The 21,715-nt window shown below is 38.7% G+C and overlaps 3 protein-coding genes across 5 annotated transcripts; 2 read left to right on the forward strand and 1 right to left on the reverse strand.

Annotated features, from left to right (window-relative positions):
• Window positions 1-432: 432 nt before the first annotated feature.
• LOC120457697 (MLX-interacting protein) lies at window positions 433-21,526 on the reverse strand. Its single transcript, XM_044006727.1, has 11 exons — window positions 19,756-21,526; window positions 17,313-17,419; window positions 14,655-14,728; window positions 11,762-11,878; window positions 3,965-4,094; window positions 3,815-3,901; window positions 2,406-3,761; window positions 1,750-2,353; window positions 1,562-1,685; window positions 843-972; window positions 433-782 (listed from the first exon to the last, which is right to left on the reverse strand). Exons 1-11 carry the CDS (start codon window positions 20,253-20,255, stop codon window positions 649-651), a joined length of 3,363 nt encoding a protein of 1,120 aa, XP_043862662.1. The 5' UTR covers window positions 20,256-21,526; the 3' UTR covers window positions 433-648.
• Window positions 4,141-11,753, forward strand: LOC120457701 (gustatory and pheromone receptor 39a). Of its 3 annotated transcripts, none has more exons than XM_044006729.1 (4): window positions 4,141-5,542; window positions 11,361-11,423; window positions 11,521-11,610; window positions 11,667-11,753. In XM_044006729.1, the coding sequence occupies exons 1-4, from the start codon at window positions 4,664-4,666 to the stop codon at window positions 11,751-11,753; spliced, it is 1,119 nt and encodes a 372-aa protein (XP_043862664.1). In that variant the 5' UTR covers window positions 4,141-4,663. The 3 variants fall into 3 exon arrangements, with proteins under 3 accessions (XP_043862664.1, XP_043862663.1, XP_043862665.1); XM_044006728.1 differs by lacking the exon at window positions 4,141-5,542 and adding an exon at window positions 5,576-6,656; XM_044006730.1 differs by lacking the exon at window positions 4,141-5,542 and adding an exon at window positions 10,385-11,272.
• LOC120457698 (gustatory and pheromone receptor 39a-like) lies at window positions 8,711-9,842 on the forward strand. Its single transcript, XM_039645194.1, has one exon. It carries the CDS (start codon window positions 8,873-8,875, stop codon window positions 9,797-9,799), a length of 927 nt encoding a protein of 308 aa, XP_039501128.1. The 5' UTR covers window positions 8,711-8,872; the 3' UTR covers window positions 9,800-9,842.
• Window positions 21,527-21,715: the final 189 nt, after the last annotated feature.

Below are 21,715 nucleotides of genomic sequence, written 5' to 3' on the forward strand. Positions count from 1 at the left end.
TCTCATTTTGTCCTCTCTCATCTCTCACTCTCATTTTCGGTCACTGCTCCTAACTACTTCGAAAAAAAACAACAAATATGAACTTCGAACATAGGCAGCAGCAAAGCCATGACAAAATTTGGCTTGACTTCGGTGTTTGAAACTTTGCTAAAAAAGGCCTGTGAGATTTATTTTTGTTTTTTCGAACTCTTGCGAGGAATTTTGGTACTGAAGGGTATATACTTTAAAGGTTGGAAATGTGTTTTGTTGGTTAATAAACAAAATTTCTTCAAGTTTTTTAATTGTTGTAGCAATTCATATTTTAGTTAAGCGTAGACGTAAAATTTATAAAAAAAGTTGTTTTTTTAAAAACGCTATAAAATAACAAGTATTTGGCAAATTTCAAGCAATACCCATTCTAAAGAAACGCAATAATAATAAACTCAGACGCAATTCTTGTAAAATCGTTTGTTTATTATAAGCTTAAGTCAAGAGTTTAGGCACTAATTGCTGCTTTGCGAATTTATTGTTTGCCGTCTGCCCATTTCTTGTATAAAAATATGCTTATTAGTCATTTTGTACAATTAGTGCTGCACAGTTTCTCGAAGTTATTTGTTAAAATAAAGACTGAATTTAATAAATTCATATCACGGACATCAGCATCAACGGTTAGGGACCGTGTAAATTTGGATGCTGGCCACTTGGATTCTGGAGGGCTTTGGCCACCTCCTCTTGCAATGTACTGGGTGGTTCCGATACAATATCCGTATGCATAGATAGGTACTTTAGTTTATTCGTAACAGCTAAAAGTATAATAATAATTATTTATATACCCCAATTTGAGTAAAGGATCAATTTTTTACCTGGACGCAGATCAATTAGGGAACAGTGCTGATCAACCCAGAGGAAAGCAGTCCGACGTAACTCATCAAGACTGGCGCTCGAGACTGTTGACGTGTATGAGGCAAGCAAAGGTTCCAAAATGAGACCCAACTGGAAAACGGTAATAATTGATTATTTAAATCGTTTCTTGAACTTTTAAAAATATATTTTCGCGTATTTGCTTTAAATATAATAATATAATATATATATATATAATAATATATATATATATATCGTTTCCTTAAGATGTTAAACAAAAATTATTCTTCGTCACAAAACTGGATATTAGAACATTCATATTTGAGGGTGCGATCGTCCATTCTCCATTTTTATACCCTTACACTAGATTCGTTGTAAAGTATGTACAAAGCAGAAGGAAGCGTTTCCGACTATATATATTTTAAAAGTATATATATTCTGGATCAGGATCAATAGCCGAGTCGAACTGTCCATGTCGGTATGACCGCCTATAAAAGATTAATCATGCAGCTTCCAGAGACATAGACATAGACGCAGCGCGAGTTTGTTTCCAAATGCTTCCACGCCCACTCTAACACCCGAAAACTTGAAAAATATTTTAATATTTTTTTATTAGTCTGGTAAATTTCTATGGATATGAAAAAAAACGTTTTGCTACCGTAATGCCCAAAAACTGGACAAATTTTAATAAAATACGATACGACTATAAAGTTTTACTTACAATCCAAAACTTCCAATCGTTCATTGTATTGTATCGAACATAAGTGTCGTAAAGCTGCCGAACATGTTCCGTACCCTGCCTCGTTACAGGTGCTCCATTAGCTGGCAAAATAGAATGAAGGTGCCTAATAAAGAAAATATAATATTTTTATTTTTTTTGGGGGTATGGTTGTCTTAGGACATGCTTACGTCAGCGAGTTGTTTAGCTCATCTCGTTCCATACGCAGAGCTTCAATTTTATCCTTTAAAACATTCCGCTCCTGTCGCAGTTGTTTTATGTGCTCCGCTCCCTTTTGCAGCATGGCCGCCTTGCTTAACTTGGCGTTGGGATTTTGCTGAAGCTGCGGAATGAGCGCGTGCAGAGTGTCGAATCCGTTCTTTATATTGTATCGGCGCTTCTGCTCGGCGTGGATGTGTCCAGCACGACGGTGTGTGTCTCTCGGCTGGAATTTAAGGCTTGTCGTGGGAGACAGTGGGGAATCCTGTGACTCGTGGAACGGCGATTCCGGTGACAAATTCAAGCTATTACTGCCCACGTTAGCTGTGGCCAGCCCAAAACCGTGTATTTTGCTCCCTAAAGGTGGGCTGTGCAGTGCCGAGTTAATAGCCATAGGCAAGGAGGCGGATTTTGTTGGTGAGTGTTGATGTGTTGGCACCGGAACCGATAACGGTGATGTGACGTTGGCGTAAAGAATCGGAGGCGCATTGCTGTTGTTGTTAGTGGTGGCTATGGCACTGACGGAAGATGCATTTGATGACGAACTGTTTGCCACTGCTGTTTGCAGGCGTGAATCTAGAATTGTAAATATTTAAGCACAGTTCAGTAAATACCAAAAAATACTTACTCGAAGTGAGCAATTGTGCCAGGGTACTGTTTAACATGGGATCGCTGGTTGCCTGCTGCATTTGCTGAGAGACCAGCAGGTTGCTGCAACTATGTGCGCTTAATGAAGAACTTCCCGCTCCGGCAGCAGCCACCACGGAAGTGTGTTGCTGGTGCATCGAATTGCTGCGCACCCTCGACTTGCCCTTGGAGTGATACTTGGGCACTGCGAAGGGCTGCTCATGATGCAGCTGTCGACCATCGGGTAGTTTATTAAGCGAAACATTTAATGGTAAGCTGTTGGAGCGATAGATTTCTTTGGGCAAAATGGTGTTTGGCGACACCCATGTGGCTGAGCTGACAGCAGTTTGCAGTTGCTGTTGTGGGTGGTTTTGCTGCTGGTGCTGCTGCTGCAACAAGCTAGCCACCGTGGTTTGATGATGCTGTTGCTGTGTATTGCTAACCTGCTGATGACGCGTTATCTGCAAAAGTTGTTGATTGCCCAGTCCTACGGGAAGTGACTGTTGCATTTGCGGGGACTCTTGCTGCAGATAACTTGGTTGCTGTTGCGTCTGCCTGGGAACATTCAGAAAAGTTCCCGTCGAGGCGGACTTCTTAAATTGCGGATAGGGCTTGTAGCCAATAGAGTATGCATTGTCATTTAGTAATGACAGCACATCTGAATGTAGAGGCTCTACCTTGACGTTAAGTTGCTGCTGATGCGGTTGCTGATAGTTATCTGCGTAACTGCTTATAAAACTCTGATTATTGAAGGCGTTTGTCGCCTGGGTCGAAAAGGGTTGTTGTTGAGCAAGCTGCTGTTGTTGGGGAGCCTGAAAAGAAGGCACTACTACGTGTTGCTGCTGCTGGTTCTTCTGCTGTTCCGCCAACATCTGCTGATAAAGGTTTGTCTGGTGCAATGTGGGCTGAGCCTTGTCGTAATTGTGAGGCTCGCGTCGGAATGGCCGCTGAGTGCTCTTGGACACGCGACCGTTAATAACGCACCTATTGCTGCTATTGTCGTTTGCGCTGGTAGTTCCGAAATGCTTGCCTCCGTGTATCCGTCCGGACATTGAACCTGGGTCCCCGAGAAGTTGAGAATCATTGGTGGATTGCTGCACCTGTCGTGCAACAGAAAATCGTTGCTCTACCTCGCTGTACGACATGTTATTTATGGGCGTGTTGAGCTCCAGCATGCTTGCATCCACATTTACAGCTCCACTGTTACTGCTGTTTACCACATCCATTATGCTATCATTGCAATACAGCGTATGAGGAGCCCCGACAATCGCTGACAGGCAATATTCGTCGTTCTTGAGCATTTCAGCTTCGGTTCCCTCTTCTGGAACTGGAGGCAAGCGTGTGGTAGGAATCAAGTCTGTAAAAAAAATGTTGGAGTGTTTCATCTATTTTATAAAATTAACTTCATACCTGAAAAACTAATGTCGATGTCATCTAAATTCGGTTGCAAAGGACCGAGACTGGGCTGTATAAAGTCTGCGATTCCCGCGCCGCGTGCTAAGAAATGATTTGCATTAAACTTTGGCGATGTAATTATAATTTTTGTCTAATATTACGCACCGATTTCCCTAGAATCAGGAAAAGGGAATGGAACGTTTATAGCCGAGAATAGGGTGTCTGTGGTCCAATCGTCTGGCATTAAATTCCTATCGTTCAGTGGTGACCATTCTAAAAAGTCCAATTCACTTTTCTGTAAAAGGGATAAGTGTAATTTTAAAAGATAACTTTTTTAAGATGTGCAGCCGCCGATGACGCATTCGAGTGAATTTTCTTAAGCATCATACACACATACATATGTATGTACATCTTTGCAATAGAATAAAATAAAACTATTGTTTTAACATTTATAGAACTTAAGATACAGAAGTGATTATTCGAAAATGTAAAATGTGAAAGAAGATCAAAACTTTTTTCAAAAGTGTGGTAGGGGCAGCTTTGGGAGGGTTGGAAGTGGACAGTCGCACATAACCAGATCGACACGGCTGGTGTCTTCCATGAAGAACATACATATGTATATACTTAAGTACCCTCTAAAGCTTTAGCTGTAAAATACTTCTTAAAGATATGAGTAAAAAGCATCATGATATTATAGTCCAGATAACATGAATGCGTCCCACAGAAGCATGGGTAGCTTGGGTAGCCATTATCATTATCAACTAAAAGATTCAATCAACATGGCAATTAACCTAATTGAAATACACTCGTTCGTTATTTTGGTGATTTGTTATTTAGTTCAGTGAAACATGACAAAGAGAACGAATGGGCACAAGGAATCAAAAGCTTCTGTTTTTCCTGCACTTTCAACGCTACTTGGGCCTTACAAACTTGGACTTCTCAGAATCGCTGCATATTTACTGGCTCCATGGTACTTGGACTTCAGCTGCGACTCAAATTTTGGTAGTTGGTGCTTTTATGGCCGCTTTGTTGGGACCACTCGCCGAATGCATTTACTACATGGATACTAAATCGCAAAGTGGAAACACCTTTGACAATGCTGTGATTCTGACCACCTCGGTCAGTCAATTGCTAGCCAATTTTTGGATGCGCTCGCAGCAGGAATCGCAAGTGAATCTGCTGCAACGACTTTCGCAGGTGGTGGGGTTCTTGCAATTTGAGCCTTATATTGTGCCACAGATCCGTTGGTTTTACCACATTTGGCTATGGGTTTGCCTTATCTACGGAGTCATGGTGACGCATTTCGGCATACATTGGTTGAAAAATATGCAGTTGAGCCGTGCCCTAACTTTGCTGGGATTTGTATCTCGGTGCATTTTGGCGAACTTTCAATTCACCTGTTATACCGGCATGGTGTTGGTCCTGAAAAAACTGCTTCAAGTCCAGGTCAAGCAACTGGAGCAGCTGGTGTCCACCAACTCCATTTCAATGGCTGAAGTGTCCGGCTATTTAAGAAGCCACGATGAAATCCTGCTATTGGGTCAAAGAGAACTGATTGCCGTTTATGGTGGAGTCCTACTTTTTCTCTTCATATACCAGGTCATGCAGTGCATATTAATATTTTACGTCAGCAACCTAGACGGGTTTCATTCAAGCATTGACCTGGTTCTCATTTTCTGTTGGCTGGCACCGATGCTTTTCTATCTCATCCTACCCTTACTCGTTAACGACATACACAATCAGGTAAGTTTATGTTAACGCTTGACCGTCCTTTTAATGAAAACATGTTAAAGTGTTATAATGAGATGTAATGACTAAGTGATACTTATTTATGTTGCTTTTATCGAACACTTTCGTCAAAATACTTTAGGTACGAAGTATTCGACCAAGAATTGGCTTTGGAAATTAACCACAAAAATAGCGGTTCAGCTAGGTTCATCAGTCATTCGATATGGACTTCAAACAGAGTGAACTCTGTGCTTACTACCGCCTTTGTCGATATTTGGGGATATTCTGCATTGACTATAATCCCGCTAAAAAAAGAATCCGGTTGCGTCGCAGCGTTCTCTGTTACGTAATTCACTTTGCCTTGCAAGCCTACTTAGTTGGTTGCATGTCCGTCATGGTCACATATTGGCGTAGGTGCTTCAAAAGAGAGCTTACCACGACTGGAAACCACTTCGACCGACTTGTTATGGTAATGGCCCTTGGTATTCTGGTTGTCCAGAATGCGTGGCTCATCTGGCTGCAAGCCCCACATCTGCGAATTGTTAGGCAAATAGAGTATTACCGACGGAGGCACTTGGCTAATGTTCGTCTGCTCCTCCCCAAACGTCTGCTTTGGATAATTATTGCAACCAATGTTCTCTACATGGTGAACTTTATCAAGACGTGTGTACTCGAATGGTTGACGGATGCTTCTCGACTTTTTGTCATTACCTCCTTGGGATTTCCTCTACGATATCTGGTAACTAGTTTTACAATGGGCACATACTTTTGCATGGTACATATTGTACGTCTCGTGCTCATCTGGAATCAGTCGCAGATTAACGCGGTTATAGATGAATCGGCAGACCTCAAAACAACTAGCGCAAACCGTATGCGTTTACGCGCGTGCTTGGAGGTGCACGATCGCCTGATAATGCTTTGCAATGATGAGATCAGTCTTGTCTACGGGTTCATCGCTTGGCTGTCGTGGATGTTTGCCTCGCTTGATGTAACTGGAGTTATTTATCTGACTATGGTTATTCAGACTAACAAATCAATCGTTATAAAATTGATAACCAACGTTGTATGGCTTTCGCCAACTTTTATGACCTGCGCCGCTAGCTTCATGAGTAACCGTCTTATTATTCAAGTAAGTTTAAATTAATTCCATCCGATTATAGCTGATGTAAATATATGGTCAAAAATTTAGATGCTATCTTAGTATTCCTTTATTATTATTGATAAGTTAATAAGGCCAAAACAAATACGCAGCTGTGTAACGGGCCGTCAGTCGGCATGCAACTTTTCGTCATGCCACTTGGGTCCGAATTGGGAGTGTTTATTCTAACGTTTAAGTGACTTGTTTTATTCAGCATTCAACATGAGCTTCACAGCGGCAATAATTGGCATGACAGATGAAACAATTGTTCTGATAGGATTGTTTCTATCGCAGTGTCTGTCACTAGTAGCCCTCGTCCATGTGATAATGAAGACAGGAGAATACAAGCAGGCCATTTTCGGTCAAGTGGGAAATACGCATTTTGTGGCCAAATAGGCCTCAGCCTGCCTAACGGTTGGACTAATTCATATGTACTTCTACTGCTACTGTATCATAACAAAAAAGATCTAGGAAATCGCCACGCCACTGACTTTAGCTTTTCTCCAGATCAAGACGTTTAGTGCTACTAGCTGCATTTTCCACCTACAGTTACATACTGCTCGGTTTTATAGTAGCCCTGCATTGATCCGGACTGCAGCCAGACTGCTACTTATTTACAACCAAGATATGTCAAGAGCTGTTCGCTCGAACCCCGAACTTTTGGGAAAATTGTGTGTCCTGCGTTCTACAACAGCGAAGTAGGTTTTTATGGCTTTGCAATAAGCGATTGAGCTCTGACTTCGGTCTTGTGCTAGTTCTTGTGGCATTCCTTCTCTTCTCTGCGCCATGTCCACCCTTTTTTTTTAATAACGATCGTCTTTGAAATCGACGCTAGCCGTGTAAGAAAGCAATACCTATGGCATGCCCTAATAAAAACGCTTCTGTGGTCCGTTTGTATCAATAACCCGTTTGATTTCTTGAAATGATGTTTATCCGAATATTCTTTTAATTTTTATTAAGAAAACACTTTTATTGTTTAACCTGTTACCATCTTTTAGTAACAGGATAATTTAATAAGTGACCTAAAGATTTTCCTTTAACTCCGGAATTCGTTAATAATATTTTAATGAGGAAGAATACTAGAGATTTGTTTTTTGACTATCAGATATCTTTTTACATTTTTTATTTTTAATTTTAAAGACATGATAAAACAAAAAATTTTGAAATATTTCTTTCACACTCTTACAACTTGAGTAAGGGTCTTCGATCAGGAATTCGACTATAGCGATGTGTTCTGTTTTTATTTTACTAGTTGTCTTACAAATTCCTATAAATACGCCGATAATGCTTAGGTCACGCAAACAAATTATAAACGCGATATAGGAAATAGTAAAGCAGCGAAGAGGTCAATAAATGCAACCGCTGCTATGTGGTGGTCGTGTCCGATACGGGAAACACCCTCTTTTCTAGTTGTATATGTTCCTCATACTCCTTTTAATTAAGTAATGGGTATGCGATAAGCCAGGGACTCGATTTACAGATTTCTATTGTTTTATGTATTAATAACAGAAAAGCATTTTTAAGTGATAGCTATGTGATTTAAGCTTAGTAGTTAATGAATAATATTTCGAATATAAACTTAATGTTTTATACCCGTTACTCATAGATTAAAGGAGTACACTTTGTATACTCTGTCCGTCTGTGTGTCCGACCGCATGAACGTCGAGATCTCAGGAACTATAAAAGCTATAAAGTTGAGATGCTTAATCTCCCAAGACTCAAGAGACATATACGCAGCGCACGCCCACTCTAACGCCCGCAAACCTCCCACAACTGCGACGCACACACTTTTAAATAATGTTTTGATAATTTTTTTGAGTAACGGGTATCAGATAGTCGGGACTCGACTACAGCGTTCTCTCTTGGTTGCTTTAAATTCAAAACTGAAAATAGTTAGCAAACCAAGTATAGAATGCTTTAAATGGTTTTGTAAAATATTCTCGATGTATCATACATCATATAAATATATATCAATGTCATAACTCCTTCGACTACATGAGAAGGATAAAGTAATATTTATACTTTTACTGTATATTTAAGTCCCAAAACTTAATCCATTAGAGGTGTTTATCCTAAGCAAGATAGCAAATGGCTAAACAACAGACTACTATACCGTGTCCCTCAAGTAGATCTGCTAGATATATTTTTGTGAAAACACAATATATCAGCGTTACAATATTAGTGATTAGTTAATTGACGCAAACCAAATGACGCGCACCGCATTTGAAGAGTTAAGGGTTCAGCTACGAACCTTAAAGTGGCTTGGAGTCCTGCGGTTCACTATCGACTTTAAGAAGTGCTTAGTGCAGAATAATGCTTCTGAGGAGCGCAATGCCTGGCTGTATTTGATGGGTGTCGTGGGAATCACGTGCAGCTTGATCATATACAGCACCTACTATCCCAGTCACTTTATTATGGGAAAACACAACAGTACAGGCAACTGCTATGCCCTTATCAACATCAGGTCCTGTTCCGTTGTTACAATGCTGATCTACATTCAGCTCTATACTCAACGCTTTCGATTCGTCACCCTTTTGCAGTCCATGTTACAATTTAACAACATCTCTGGAAGTCACAGAAAAGAAGGAACATTTGCATTCTATTATTTCACACATCTATCCCTATTTATCATTTGCATGCTGAACTATGCTCACGGTTACTGGACAGCAGGTGTTCGCTTGACCACAATTCCTATTTATCTGCTTCAATATGGATTTTCCTACCTTATTCTCGGTCAGGTGGTTGTCCTTTTTGTCTGTATTCAACGAATATTACTTTCGATTTTAAAGTACTATAATCAAGTACTTCTTATAAATGTTGAATCATGCAAGCAGAGTCGCGAATTCTATGACAACTTTTGCAAACACAACCATGTAATGTGGCTAAACTATATCGAGATCAATCATTGTTTCGGTTTGCTGCTTTTGCCCGTAACCGGATTTATTCTACTGATCACCCCGTCTGGACCGTTCTATCTGGTATCTACAATATTTGAAGGACGATTTCTTCAGAATTGGCGATTTGCCTTCATGTCGCTAACTGCCATACTTTGGAGCCTGCCATGGATAATTTTGCTGGTATTAGCAATGGGCAGGAATGATGTACAGAAGGAGGTTAGTAAAGTAGTATACTAAAATACTGTTTCTAAAATAACTGTAGTTTTCTATGTTAAAAGCATGTGTTAACTGTTAACACAATGTGTGTGTGAAGGTTTGTACAATTAAATTGTTTACCATTAACACAGAGGATCATAAGAGAACGCTACAATCGAGTTCCTCGACTATCAACTACCCGTTAGTCAACTCGTGGGAGTGAGAAATAATGATAAAAATAGTCAAGAAAAAAACAAAAAATCAAAAACATTTTACTGTGTGACCGTTCTGCGATTTGTGAACGCTAGAATCAGTTTCCTTTTATATGAATTTGCTTCTGCTTTAAAGAAAATCAAAAGTCGCAGATAAAACATAAGCAAAAGTCAAGGAGCACCACAAATTAACGGGTATAATAATATGGTGTAAAGAGATTTAGGCAAATGGACACCAGCACTTTTGTCAGTGTATCAGAAACAAGGACTCCAAAAGGTGTGGGGGCAATAAATAAATAAATAGACTACACAAAAACCTAATCAATTACCCTGCACCTACTGACAGTGTCATATCGTGTAAATCAACAATGAAATTGGATACCAATTCAGTACATTTGTTAGTTTGCAGCGACCCATGAACTGCACAATGTCAAACGTCTGTCGGGACCTGCGTTTTTATCTCCGTCTTCTTCACATCATGGGTTTGATGTGCTGGCATTTCGATTCCGACCACTGTCGACTAGTGACCACATCCAGAAGCGAAGGCTATGCCTTCGCTTATGCTGGCTGTATTTTAGTTTCTACGACGGCCTGCTTCATCTTTGGCGTCCTTCAGCCAAGTCGATTCCACATAGCCATTTACAACCGAACGGGAAATTTTTACGAGGCCGTTATATTTCGGAGCACGTGTTTGGTGCTTTTCTTAATCTATTTAATTTTGTATGTGAGGCGGCATCGACACAGGGATTTGGTTCAACTTCTATTGCGTCTTAACAGACGCTGTTTAAGTACTTGCACAGATCAACAGTTTTTGCACAATATAATACTTTACGGCGTGCTCACGATCCTCTGCTTCGGCAACTACCTCCACGGCTACACTCGCGCTGGACTGGCGCCAGTTCCGCTGGCCCTTTATATGTTGGTCTATATCTACACCTTTTTGGTTCTGTGCCTGCTGCTTATATTCTTTGTTAGTCTTAAGCAAGTCATGACCGCGGGCTTGATTCACTACAACCAACAGCTTCGTCAGGGCGATCTGGTCTCTGGTCTTCGGGGCAGGCAGCAGATCCTGAAAGTGTGCGGCGGCGAACTGAACGAGTGTTTTGGCATACTTATGCTGCCGATCGTAGCTCTGGTGCTCCTGATGGCACCATCGGGGCCTTTCTTTTTAATTAGCACCGTGTTAGAGGGCAAATTTGGCTCCGACGAATGCTTATTTATGCTCATGACCTCCTCCACTTGGGATACTCCGTGGATGATTATGTTGGTTCTCATGCTACGCACTAATGGCATATCAGAGGAAGTGAGTTCTTTGTGGGAAGAGGTCAATAAGTAAACTTTTACATCATTTCATAAAAACGTTCACACTTGCCAAACAAAATTTTTTGCAGGCAAATAAAACAGCAAAGATTTTGGCAAAAGTACCTAGAACCGGAACTGGGTTGGATAGAATGGTAAGCGGATACTGTTTCGCATTTGCTGAAATAGTAGTATGACATTTGCAAATAAAACTAAATTATTCAATAGATAATTATAATTTTTATTTACCAGATTGAAAAATTCTTACTTAAGAACATTCGACAGCAGCCCATTCTAACCGCTTATGGATTTTTCACTCTGGATAAAAGTACATTGTTTAAGGTAATACATTTTGTAACCCAATAGCAAAGTTAACAGCTGTTTCCATATTGTTATAGCTATTTACGGCAATTTTTACGTATATGGTTATTTTGGTCCAATTTAAAGAGATGGAGAATTCTACAAAGTCTATTAATAAATTTTGATCACTTACCGAATCATATGTTAAGCAGCCCGTAGCCTTTGACCTATAGTTTCTGCGCCATTTTCTGTATTCGGCTTTAATTACAGCTGAGTGCCGTTTCCAGTACTTGCCTTCAAGAACAACAGTCTGTGTGAATTATAAAATAAAGAAAAAGCACGATAAGAAAAGAAATACGACAAGTCCGAAAAAATTTCCCAATCAAAACCAATATTTTCTTTTAAATATCCTGACAATTAAGCGTTTAACAATGATAAATTGCAAGTGAGTTGCACAAAATATAAGTACGCGCGTGCCCAACAACCAAATACAACAAACAACGACAAACGAACTTTTGTTGTTGAACAGCAGTCCAAGCAGCGACAGTAATAATAAAATTCAAATACAAATTTCGGACGCTTTCTTTGTGGCCCTTGGAATTATCAATCTCTTGGTGTAGTCCGTTACAATGAAAATGTAATTTAATTTATTTAATATATTTAATAAACTTGATTTAATTTTTCAGCTAGAATAAAATAAATATTTACAAATATAATATGATATATTTTTAATTGAATGTTAAACTTTACCATTTTTTCATTTTAGAAATTTGTTTTGTAAAAATAAACAATAGGAAACATTATATAATAAAAAGTTCGTTTAAAACCATTTTGTTTAATTATAGTAATTTTATAACTTCATGAACTATCAAGGTAAGATCAATGAGACTTTGTGACCCAAAAATTCAAAAATATCTGATTTCGAATCTTGTGTATTAAATTAAAATTATAATTTTTAAATAAAATCGTAATGTTATGTAAAAACCAAAAAAAAATTTTTTTTGTTTAACTCTAGCGTTGTCTCTTGTTTCGGTTGATATTACAACCATATATTAAAATAAAAAGAGTATTAAAAAAAATCTACCAGTAAAGAAAAATGTTTATACATTACGGTACTTAAGCTCTATCTCAGTTTAAAAATAAAAATTCCCCCCTCCAATAGGTTCACGACAGCTAAAAATAACACTGAAAAATGTCCCGCTGCTCTTATCACTTGTAGCTAGAGAGAATCCGCCGGAAAGTAGACGATAGAACCACGGAATTCCGTGGGGTCCATGCCGTATCTAACCCTGGTATTTATTGGCGTACGACAATCGTGCGACGATCACGTCGCTATCGAGTGATGCCTTTCTTTCCAGCAGCATGGGAGCCTTCTACCGGTCAGTGATTTTTGGAGAGGGGGAACTGTGTGGTCGCAAAGAGTAGTGTTTTGACGATACCAATCCAGGCGTGCGCCATATTTCACAAGCAGTTCCAAGTAATTCGATGGTACAAAGTGGACTAATTAATGCCATTGCAAATAATGTCATTCTCATTCATATCAAAAAAAGATTCTTTCTTCAGTGAAAAATGTAGTATTTAGGTTTATTATAAAGATTAAAATATAAAATCCTTAATGGATTTACTAGTCCACAGATTCTAGTTAAGCCTACGATACGCCAATTTCATTCGAGTTGAAGCCATGCACACTATCGCCACGCGCTCAAACAGGAATAAGCGTAATATTTTGTATTTTATTTTTAATATATATACATATTGGTTGCCAATACATTCAGGATAACTATATAGTGTACATGTATCGTCTTGATCAGGATCACTATCTGATTAGATCTGGCCATATCCGTATGTTCGTATAAACGTCGATATTTTAGAGATAATTTAAAAACAAGAGAGAACGCTATAGTCGAGTTCCCCGACTATCTGATACCCGTTACTCAGCTAATGGAAGGGAGAAGGAGAGTCTTAAACACAGTTTTTGGCGGTTTGTACGCGTTATAGTGGGCGTGGCAGAAAGCTTTTTGGCAAATCGATAGAAATTTACAAGACTAATAAAAAAATGAAAAAATATCAAAACATTTTTCAAAAGTGTGGGCGTGGCAGTTTTGGGCGGTTTGTGGGCGTTAGAGTGGGCGTGGCAACATGAATCGACAAACTTGCGCTGCGTCTATGTCTCTGGAGTCTGTATGCTTAATCTTAACTTTCTAGCTTTTGTAGTTCCTGAGATCACAGCGTTCATACGGACGGACAGACAGACGGACAGACGGACATGGTCATATCGACTCGGCTATTGGTCCTGATCAAGAATATATATACTTTATATGGTCGGAAACGCTTCCTTCTGCCTGTTACATACTTTTCAACGAATCTAGTATACCCTTTTACTCTACGAGTAACGGGTATAACTAGCAGGTATTTGTATTAGAAGAGTGGACAGCGTAGACGTACTACTACATGCTTAATCTAAACTTATTCGATTTTTTAGTTCCGTTAGTTTAGTTAGGGTCGGAAACGCTTTCTTCTACCTGTTTAATACTTATAATCAAGTCTAGTATACCTTTTTATTGTATAAATAACGGGTATAAATAGTGCAATACTTAATATGTATCATCAACAGATTTGCTAGCTAATACAGTATATGTATATTTTCGATCAAAATTACTATTCTAGTCGATTTGGCAAGGTCCGTCCGTGTATCTGTATAAGCGCTGTTATCCAGAACTATAGATGATAGAAAGTTGAAATTATGCAGCTTCTAATGACGCCTAGTTTTTGCAAGATTGTTTCAGAATGTTGACCCGCCCACTTTAACGTCTACAAATTTATCGAAATAAGATTAGTCTAACAATATTGGTCTTTACCTAAGAAAAAGATTTTGTTATTTTGCACTATAAGAAGTCTCGAGATTTGCTTTAAGTAAAATGTAAATGTATTAAAATCGATTTAAAAAAAAGTCAAATATTTAATAATAATTGCAGGAATTACTTTTTACATCAAATCATTTTTTTGTTAGAACTTATTACTAAACTTTCTGCGTGGCTAAATTCTTTAAAAGGATGTCAGTAATAACTAAGACTACAGGTACTTACTTGTGGATTGCTATGTATGTCAACGTCCAGCGGCGACGCAAATTGACACACCGGTGTTCTGCGCTTTTGTATGACTGCAAAAAAGGAAAACACACAAACACCGTTTAGTATGGAAAACATAAAAAACGACGTGATAAGATTCTGGGGTTAGATAGAGATAGTGAGTTCCCCAGAGATGACAAAATGTGTCAGAAACACGTGTCATTATACCAGTGGTTCTTTCAAACAACTATCTGGAGAGCTGTGACGTAGCTAACAATTATTTAATAAAGCAAACTGCTCTTAAATCTTGCCAAAAAAAAAATTAAACACATACATATAGACACAAATTACCCTAGAGGTTAAGTGTCAGCAGAGGGTTCATTCAGAACTTATAAACGCTAAAGTGAACCTGTTAAACCCCGTTAAGATTTATTTTTGGATGAACAATTTTATTAAAATTGGTTTCCTGGATGGTAAAAAATTATGCAATAAAGAATTTTAAAAATTGTTTATAATTTATAACAAGCTAATATCTTTTATGTTTAATAAAGATTGATTGGCTATTTCACTTTGTAAAGGAATTCTAAAATCAAAGATTATAGCATTGTAACCAACGACTTTGAAGCTAGTTGCAATTTTTGTATATAATACGCTATTAAATAATGGAATTTGGCCGTTTGAAATCAGTTTCACTGTTGCATCACGTTAAGAGGTTTTCATATTTAATGTAATTTATTTATTTCATTTATAAAAATGAAACGAAAACGGAACAAAAGGGGTAAGCAAAAAATTGTCAGTATCAAAATTATATTAATTCCAAGGAAAATAGTCAGAATATAATAGTCAATCTAAAAAGTTGGGTATTTTTTTTTAATTCATAATGATATTGGGTGGAACTTTTGATTATATTTTAGAGAGACCAGAAAAAAATGTAACCCATGGAATTTTGTTTGATAACTTTATTATATTTAACTTTCAGCTTTGTTGGTCAAATTTTCGTACTGAAATATTCAAAAATAAATACTTCCGCCGATGAAAATGGCTTTCAAAAACTGAAATGAGTACCTTAGATCAGACATAATATGGTTTTTAAAGAAAGTCGAATTTTCCTTTTTTGTTATAACATCTAAAAAACACTTTAATTTGGATATCCCCTTAAGGCAAAGCCGTAGGCCTATAAACTTTTATTTGGAAATACAGGTAATTTTTTCGTTTACTAACTTTTTGCATGTATGTATGTGTATGGTAAAATAAACTTGGTTTATTTATAGAAAGAAATGAGAAATTTTTCCACAGAGTTATTAACTTATAAAAATTTGTGAATCCAGATATTGTTTGACACATCAAAAATCCGGTAGACTAATTTTGCAAAATTCGTGTTTATATGGTTTAGTCACGATTAACACAACAACAAAAGCGAAGGCAAAATGATCAAATATGTAATCGGTACAGGTTCTATGTTCCCCTTATCTATCCAGGACATTCACATATTAGGATTATCTTAGTGTTATACGTATATGCCCATTTGAACTTAGATAATAACAAAGATTAAAGTACTAACTAAAAGCCAAAACGATATTTGCTGATGAGACGGTTGAAGTTGCTACCTATAAATAAATAAGCAAAACAAAAATTTCCATTTGCCTTTGTCGCCGACATCTAGAAGAGCGAAGAGATAATCACTTCACGATGTATTTGTAACACAGGGCTGCCATCCTCCCACTCGCACAAATGATGTAACGGAAAATTTTGGAAATACTATCAGCAGAAAATGTGGCACTGTCGGCCGACTGGATGACAAGCTGAATGCATAATCATACCGATTCGCTGTTTGCCTGACTTATGCTTTATGTTATAATCAATGGGACACTTGAAACTGCGCCACACTCCTGCCGCGTCTAAAGTGCTCGGGAAACTCCGAGGCTGTCTAGACGATCGAGCGGATGGTCAGTAAACTGTAGAAGCGCCGAAATCATATGTTCAGCTTTTAATTACACGCCAGGCAAAAACAAAAACCAGCAATGAACAAAAATTAAATGACAATCGGCTAGGGTCCAGACTACGATAAGGGCCAGCGGCACAGCCGACCAGACCATGATAAGAACCCGAAGTGGCGAATGAGGAGTCGGAGATGCCCGCCTGGCAACGCCAATTCACCCAGTCTCCCGTCCAGCCAGCTAGACGGGGAACACGCCTAAAATCTGCCCCAAACCAGCTGACAACTCTTGGCCGACAATTACCAAAAGTTAAGCAGCAGCTTTAGAAGCGAGAGCGGATGAGAAGATAACTTGTGCTTTAAAAGCTTATGGGTGCCTCTGGCTCTTTGATTCACTTCAAATAGTTTTTGTTGTTGACGCTTTTGCACGTGTATTGCTTTTCAAGGAAATGCTCATCATATAAGTTTATTTGTTTGGAATATTTTACCAATGCCGATGATGGTCAGTGCCCACTTAATGATCATAGCATGTGAAAAATTCAATGAGGTGCAATCTCATGAGCCTTGACAATTAAATATTTTGTAGCCTTATCATGTATGTTACAAAGCAACGTAAATTACTTCCACATTTTTATATGACATTTGGAAAACCCTCGCCAAATTTTCTTTTACTTTAATCAATTTTAGGGTATAATATTACTTGAAGTTCAAGCATGCTATTTTAAGGGCTTATTACTCACACTGCATGTGCCAACAACGCCAGATGACATTGTTCAGGCGAATTTTGTCCTTCCACCGAAGACGTACTCCTTTGAAATGATTCCATTTGGGTGATGTAAGTTTTTGACTGTAAATTTTAACGTAATTTGTATTGGTAAATAAAATGCTTCCTTTATAATATGGAAATTTTGATATCTATATTATCAGTTACAAGCCAAATATTTAATATTAAATCAATGCGCAGATTATGTTATAAAAATAGACTGATCCCCAACCCCAACCCAGATGCAATCTTTTTTAAATCAACCTATATATGCGCATCTGTGTTTACATATGTATGTATCAGACTTATGAAAAACATCTATTAAATAGTATGAATGTGTACAAAAAGCACTAGATTCCTTTATTAATTGTATCTTTTGACTTATTGTTGTTGCTTTCACTATCTTAGTCGGTGAGTTCAGTAAGAAATACTCTAGTTCTTAGTCAAAATGTTTGCAAACTGTTGATGACGAAATTAAAAACTTAATTTATTTTGAATTTGTAGTGTTTTTTAATTATTTCTAAAAAAAAAAAACATTAAAAAGCATAATTGAAATTTTTAAGAAAAATTCTAATAATTCCGATTCTAATTTTCTTGCCCGCAGTGTAGTGGCGTCCACCAGTAGGGACGAAAGCAAATTAAAATCTGCGGTGTACTTGCCCAAAACTCACTTCCATAGTTTGGTAAAATGGGATGACATTTTTCATTTGCTTATTTGGTTTTAAAGTATCTATCGGTATGCAAACATTTTATTGTAATAAAATTGTTTCATTGTATTATTTGTATTTCCAATTTCTATGCTAAAGCAAAATTTGGCATTTATTATATTTAATTTTATTATTATATGGCAAAATGATTGTTGAACCTTATCGTACGCACTCCCACTAGCTGAGTAACGGGTATCTGATAGTCGAGGAACTCGACTATAGCGTTCTCTCTGGTTTTTCGATTCAAAAGTTTATATCAGAACTATTGTATCTTGAAGTTATGGTCGTCACTAGTTTTTTTACCTCGTCAAAGTGTGTTTGTTTGATGCAGTCTTATCAGCAAAAGTAACAAAGTATATATAGAATTACATTTCTAGCGACATACAACAAAGTCTCAAGCTTAATGGGTTCCAAGGCTATAGCAGTAAACAATTATCTGTTTTATCTCTAAACTCGTAAAAATTAATTAAATTTTAATTATACAAATGGTTCTGGCGAAAGCTTTAAATCAGTTTTATTTAGAAAAAAAAAATGTGTGAAAAGCATATAAAGAAGTTGAAAATGCCTTTCCATCGAAATATACCACCATCGATCCCAAGGTGTTCAGAAGTTATTGGTGTTCAAGTTTTTCCAAAAGTGGTATATTGAAATGTTTAACAGAAAACAAGAATGTTTATGGATTTTAAAATAAGGTTTTGTAGCAAAACAAAATGACAAGCAAACCGCCGAAAAGAGTAATTTAAAATATTCCCGAAATCTTGTATGGGAATATCTTTAGAACGGAGGTACGGATTTTTACAAATGAATTGTCAGTCGACGAGTATTTTTTTAAAAGTATTTAAAAATTGTTTAGTATTCCTTAGCCAGATTTTTAGTCATATATTATGCGCTACCTTCCGATTGTAGTACCACTCGTTAGGATAGGACAACCACGGCAGATTTACACTTTCTCGTGTATATGCATTTTGTAATCCCCAAAACGTCACTACTGCCTTCCACAGCGAAAAACAACAATGAAATAACAAAGTAGGGGAAAATGAAAGGAAATCGGAGTTCGTAGAAATTAACACAATATTATTATTATCCATATTATATATATATGAATCAAACAGGCAATTGTCGTACGCTGTTTTATAATGAGTAATAACCACAACTAACCGAAGAGGGTATTTCAAATCAATTTTAACTTTTAAGTCTACTTCATAATTTTTTTTAATGATATTCCTTCTAGCTCTTTAAACTATTCAAAAATATAAAAATAAGTGCACAATTCAGATTTGTAGTGGACAAAGTCCTCTCAGATAATAAATATCTTGTAAGCAATTATAAATTTGCTTTCATAGCTAAAACATATTGAAGTGCTCTGAAATCATTTTGATATCGCTTTGACAATACTTTGATATTTTTATTATGATTGCGCTGTCGCTTGCAGAAATGGGAGAAGCTATACCCAAGAGAGGTATAAAGGGTGCAAGAAGTGGAGAAACGATTAAGGCATTGTGGGGCCAAAGTAACCCGAGCAGCGACGTCACGTCTCAACATGTGCCGCGATTATGGGACCGAAGCGGTCCAAGCTTTTTCGGTTGCTGGATTTTTGTTGGCCAGTTTGGCTTTATCACGCTTGAAACGCGTGAACAAGCGCGGGAAACTACATTTCATAGTTTATTGGTGCCCCAGTGCTCGATTATGGTATCGTACGAGTATGCAACTCACCTATAGGCCAGATTCATGCACTTGAAGAGTTTGGTGAGTGAGGTCTCTATCTCCAGGTGGGAGGTGACCATGCTCATGCTGCTCTCGTCGCCCTCCTGGTCCATGGCGCTAAAGTGGGCAACTGTCTGGGGCACGTACAGCTGCACGTCGCGACATGTGTTGGTTGGCTCCCCCGGCTTGCCCAGACCGGGATCCTCGGGGTCAAGCATCTTCACCTCGCCATCGTCCTCGAGGTCATCCTGCGCTTCCTCGGCCTCGAAGTGCGAGACCATAAACTGGCCGGAGTGGATGGACTCCCGCTCCGCCTTGAGAAGGTCTGCCGTGGCTTCGGCGGACCCTGACGCCGAAACACCTGCTGCCGTTCCGTACTGCAATTGCTGGAAGTTCTGGGACAGAGACGGTTGCAGATGGGGCTGCTGATGCAGTTGTGGCAGCTGGTGCTGCTGGTGGGGAAACATTTGGTTTGTGCGTTGGTATTCCTCGTGTTTATTCAGCATCATTTTCAACAGGTGACAAGAAATGCCTATGCAAATAGTTCTGTTGAGCTAAAAAGTTTCGCAGTTGCTGATTACATCGATGGCGAGGGCGCATTTAATTGTTTTTTTAATATCCCTCGCGTAGCAATGACTATTAAAATCGTGTGCTGGCCCTTTTTTCATTTGGATGGGGATTTTCCATCTCTCTTTGTAACCGAATGCACGGGCCAAAAATATGTGAACAATAGCTGAGACCAAACTTAAAAAAATATGTTTTGTCTTGCTTCGCGATTAGCACGTTTGATAACTCTCAATAGATCTAATGTGACCTTGTAATTCTATTAATTAAATCACTAACTGACGCGAATTTTTGATAGGTACCTAGCACGGTTTTAATATTTTGATTTGTTTACAATGCCCGACACCTTCAGCTTTCCCGTCATCGACACCTGTCCGATTGGCGCTTTTTACGGAGCAAAGCTTCCGCTAATGGAAAACACGCCCCGCTTTTGCCGTTATATGCGTCAGAAAGCACAATAATAACAATAATCGCGCACACACACAAGCGCGCGCGGCGGGGTGGGCTGGGGAAACGGACGTCAAAACGAGACGTCAGTGGCTGCTTGTAGTTCCTCGGACCGAAAGTAAAGCCTCTTCTACTCGAAAGAAAAGCGCTCGGAAACACACGCGGAAAGAATGGAAGGCAGAGAAGTGGGCAGAAGGCAGCGCAAAACGACCGGTTTCATTCCACAAACGGAACTGATCGGAGAACGAAGCTGCGTCCCAGCAAAACCTTTGTGCCGCACACAGCCAAAACAATGAACAGCTGACGCGAAATCTCTCTCTCGCTCCCAATGGTTATCACCAAGGAATCGTACATACATATGTATGTACATACATTTTCTTTTATGTACGCAAATGCCAGGCAGCAATGTTGTACACCTCTCGCCGTTCACTATCTGATGTCCAGCCGATTTGCTTTCTGGCATTAGACCTTGTCATCTAGGATATGCACTCCACAAGCAGTTTTGTGTTTGCACTTTTGACCTCTGGCTCAGCGCTGATTTTGCATTTTCTTTTTTCCGTTCCCACTCATATACACGCATACACGCGCACCGCGATGGGGCCACAACTGCAGCTGCCTCCTAAAGCAGAAACACGAACTGTTAGCTGGCACGGCGCACACACGCGCAACACAAAGCTGCTACGTAGTTAAATCACAATTTAGCACACATTAACTTATTGCGGGGAGCGAGCCCTCGCCAGCCCATCAGGGTTGTCAAGCTTTCGGCGGCTCTGATAAACACACCCTCTACCTAAAAATGGCTGTTAACTGTGAGCTGGAAAACGCAACAATGAGCATGATCAAACCACACGTAAAGTTTGTGAAAGACAAAGTGGCGGGGCCGAGTGTTTTCGGCTCCCCAATTGCAAAACCCGTAATTATTACAAATTTGGGGGCCCAGGTTTGATGGGGATTTTTC

Source organism: Drosophila santomea, unplaced genomic scaffold (assembly GCF_016746245.2).
Source record: "Drosophila santomea strain STO CAGO 1482 unplaced genomic scaffold, Prin_Dsan_1.1 Segkk79_quiver_pilon_misjoin1_scaf, whole genome shotgun sequence".
NCBI lineage: Eukaryota > Metazoa > Arthropoda > Insecta > Diptera > Drosophilidae > Drosophila > Drosophila santomea.

Coding starts and splice junctions, on each gene's coding strand:
- LOC120457701 (XM_044006728.1), top strand. CDS start 5,751: ATGGACTTCAAACAGAGTGAACTCTGTGCTTACTACCGCCTTTGTCGA. Junction 6,657..11,360: donor GTAACCGTCTTATTATTCAA/GTAAGTTTAAAT, acceptor AATTTTTTGCAG/GCAAATAAAACAGCAAAGAT. Junction 11,611..11,666: donor ATAAAAGTACATTGTTTAAG/GTAATACATTTT, acceptor ATATTGTTATAG/CTATTTACGGCAATTTTTAC.
- LOC120457698 (XM_039645194.1), top strand. CDS start 8,873: ATGACGCGCACCGCATTTGAAGAGTTAAGGGTTCAGCTACGAACCTTA.
- LOC120457697 (XM_044006727.1), bottom strand. CDS start 20,255: ATGATGCTGAATAAACACGAGGAATACCAACGCACAAACCAAATGTTT. Junction 3,762..3,814: donor CATCGACATTAGTTTTTCAG/GTATGAAGTTAA, acceptor TTTTTTTTACAG/ACTTGATTCCTACCACACGC. Junction 1,686..1,749: donor GAGCTAAACAACTCGCTGAC/GTAAGCATGTCC, acceptor TTTCTTTATTAG/GCACCTTCATTCTATTTTGC.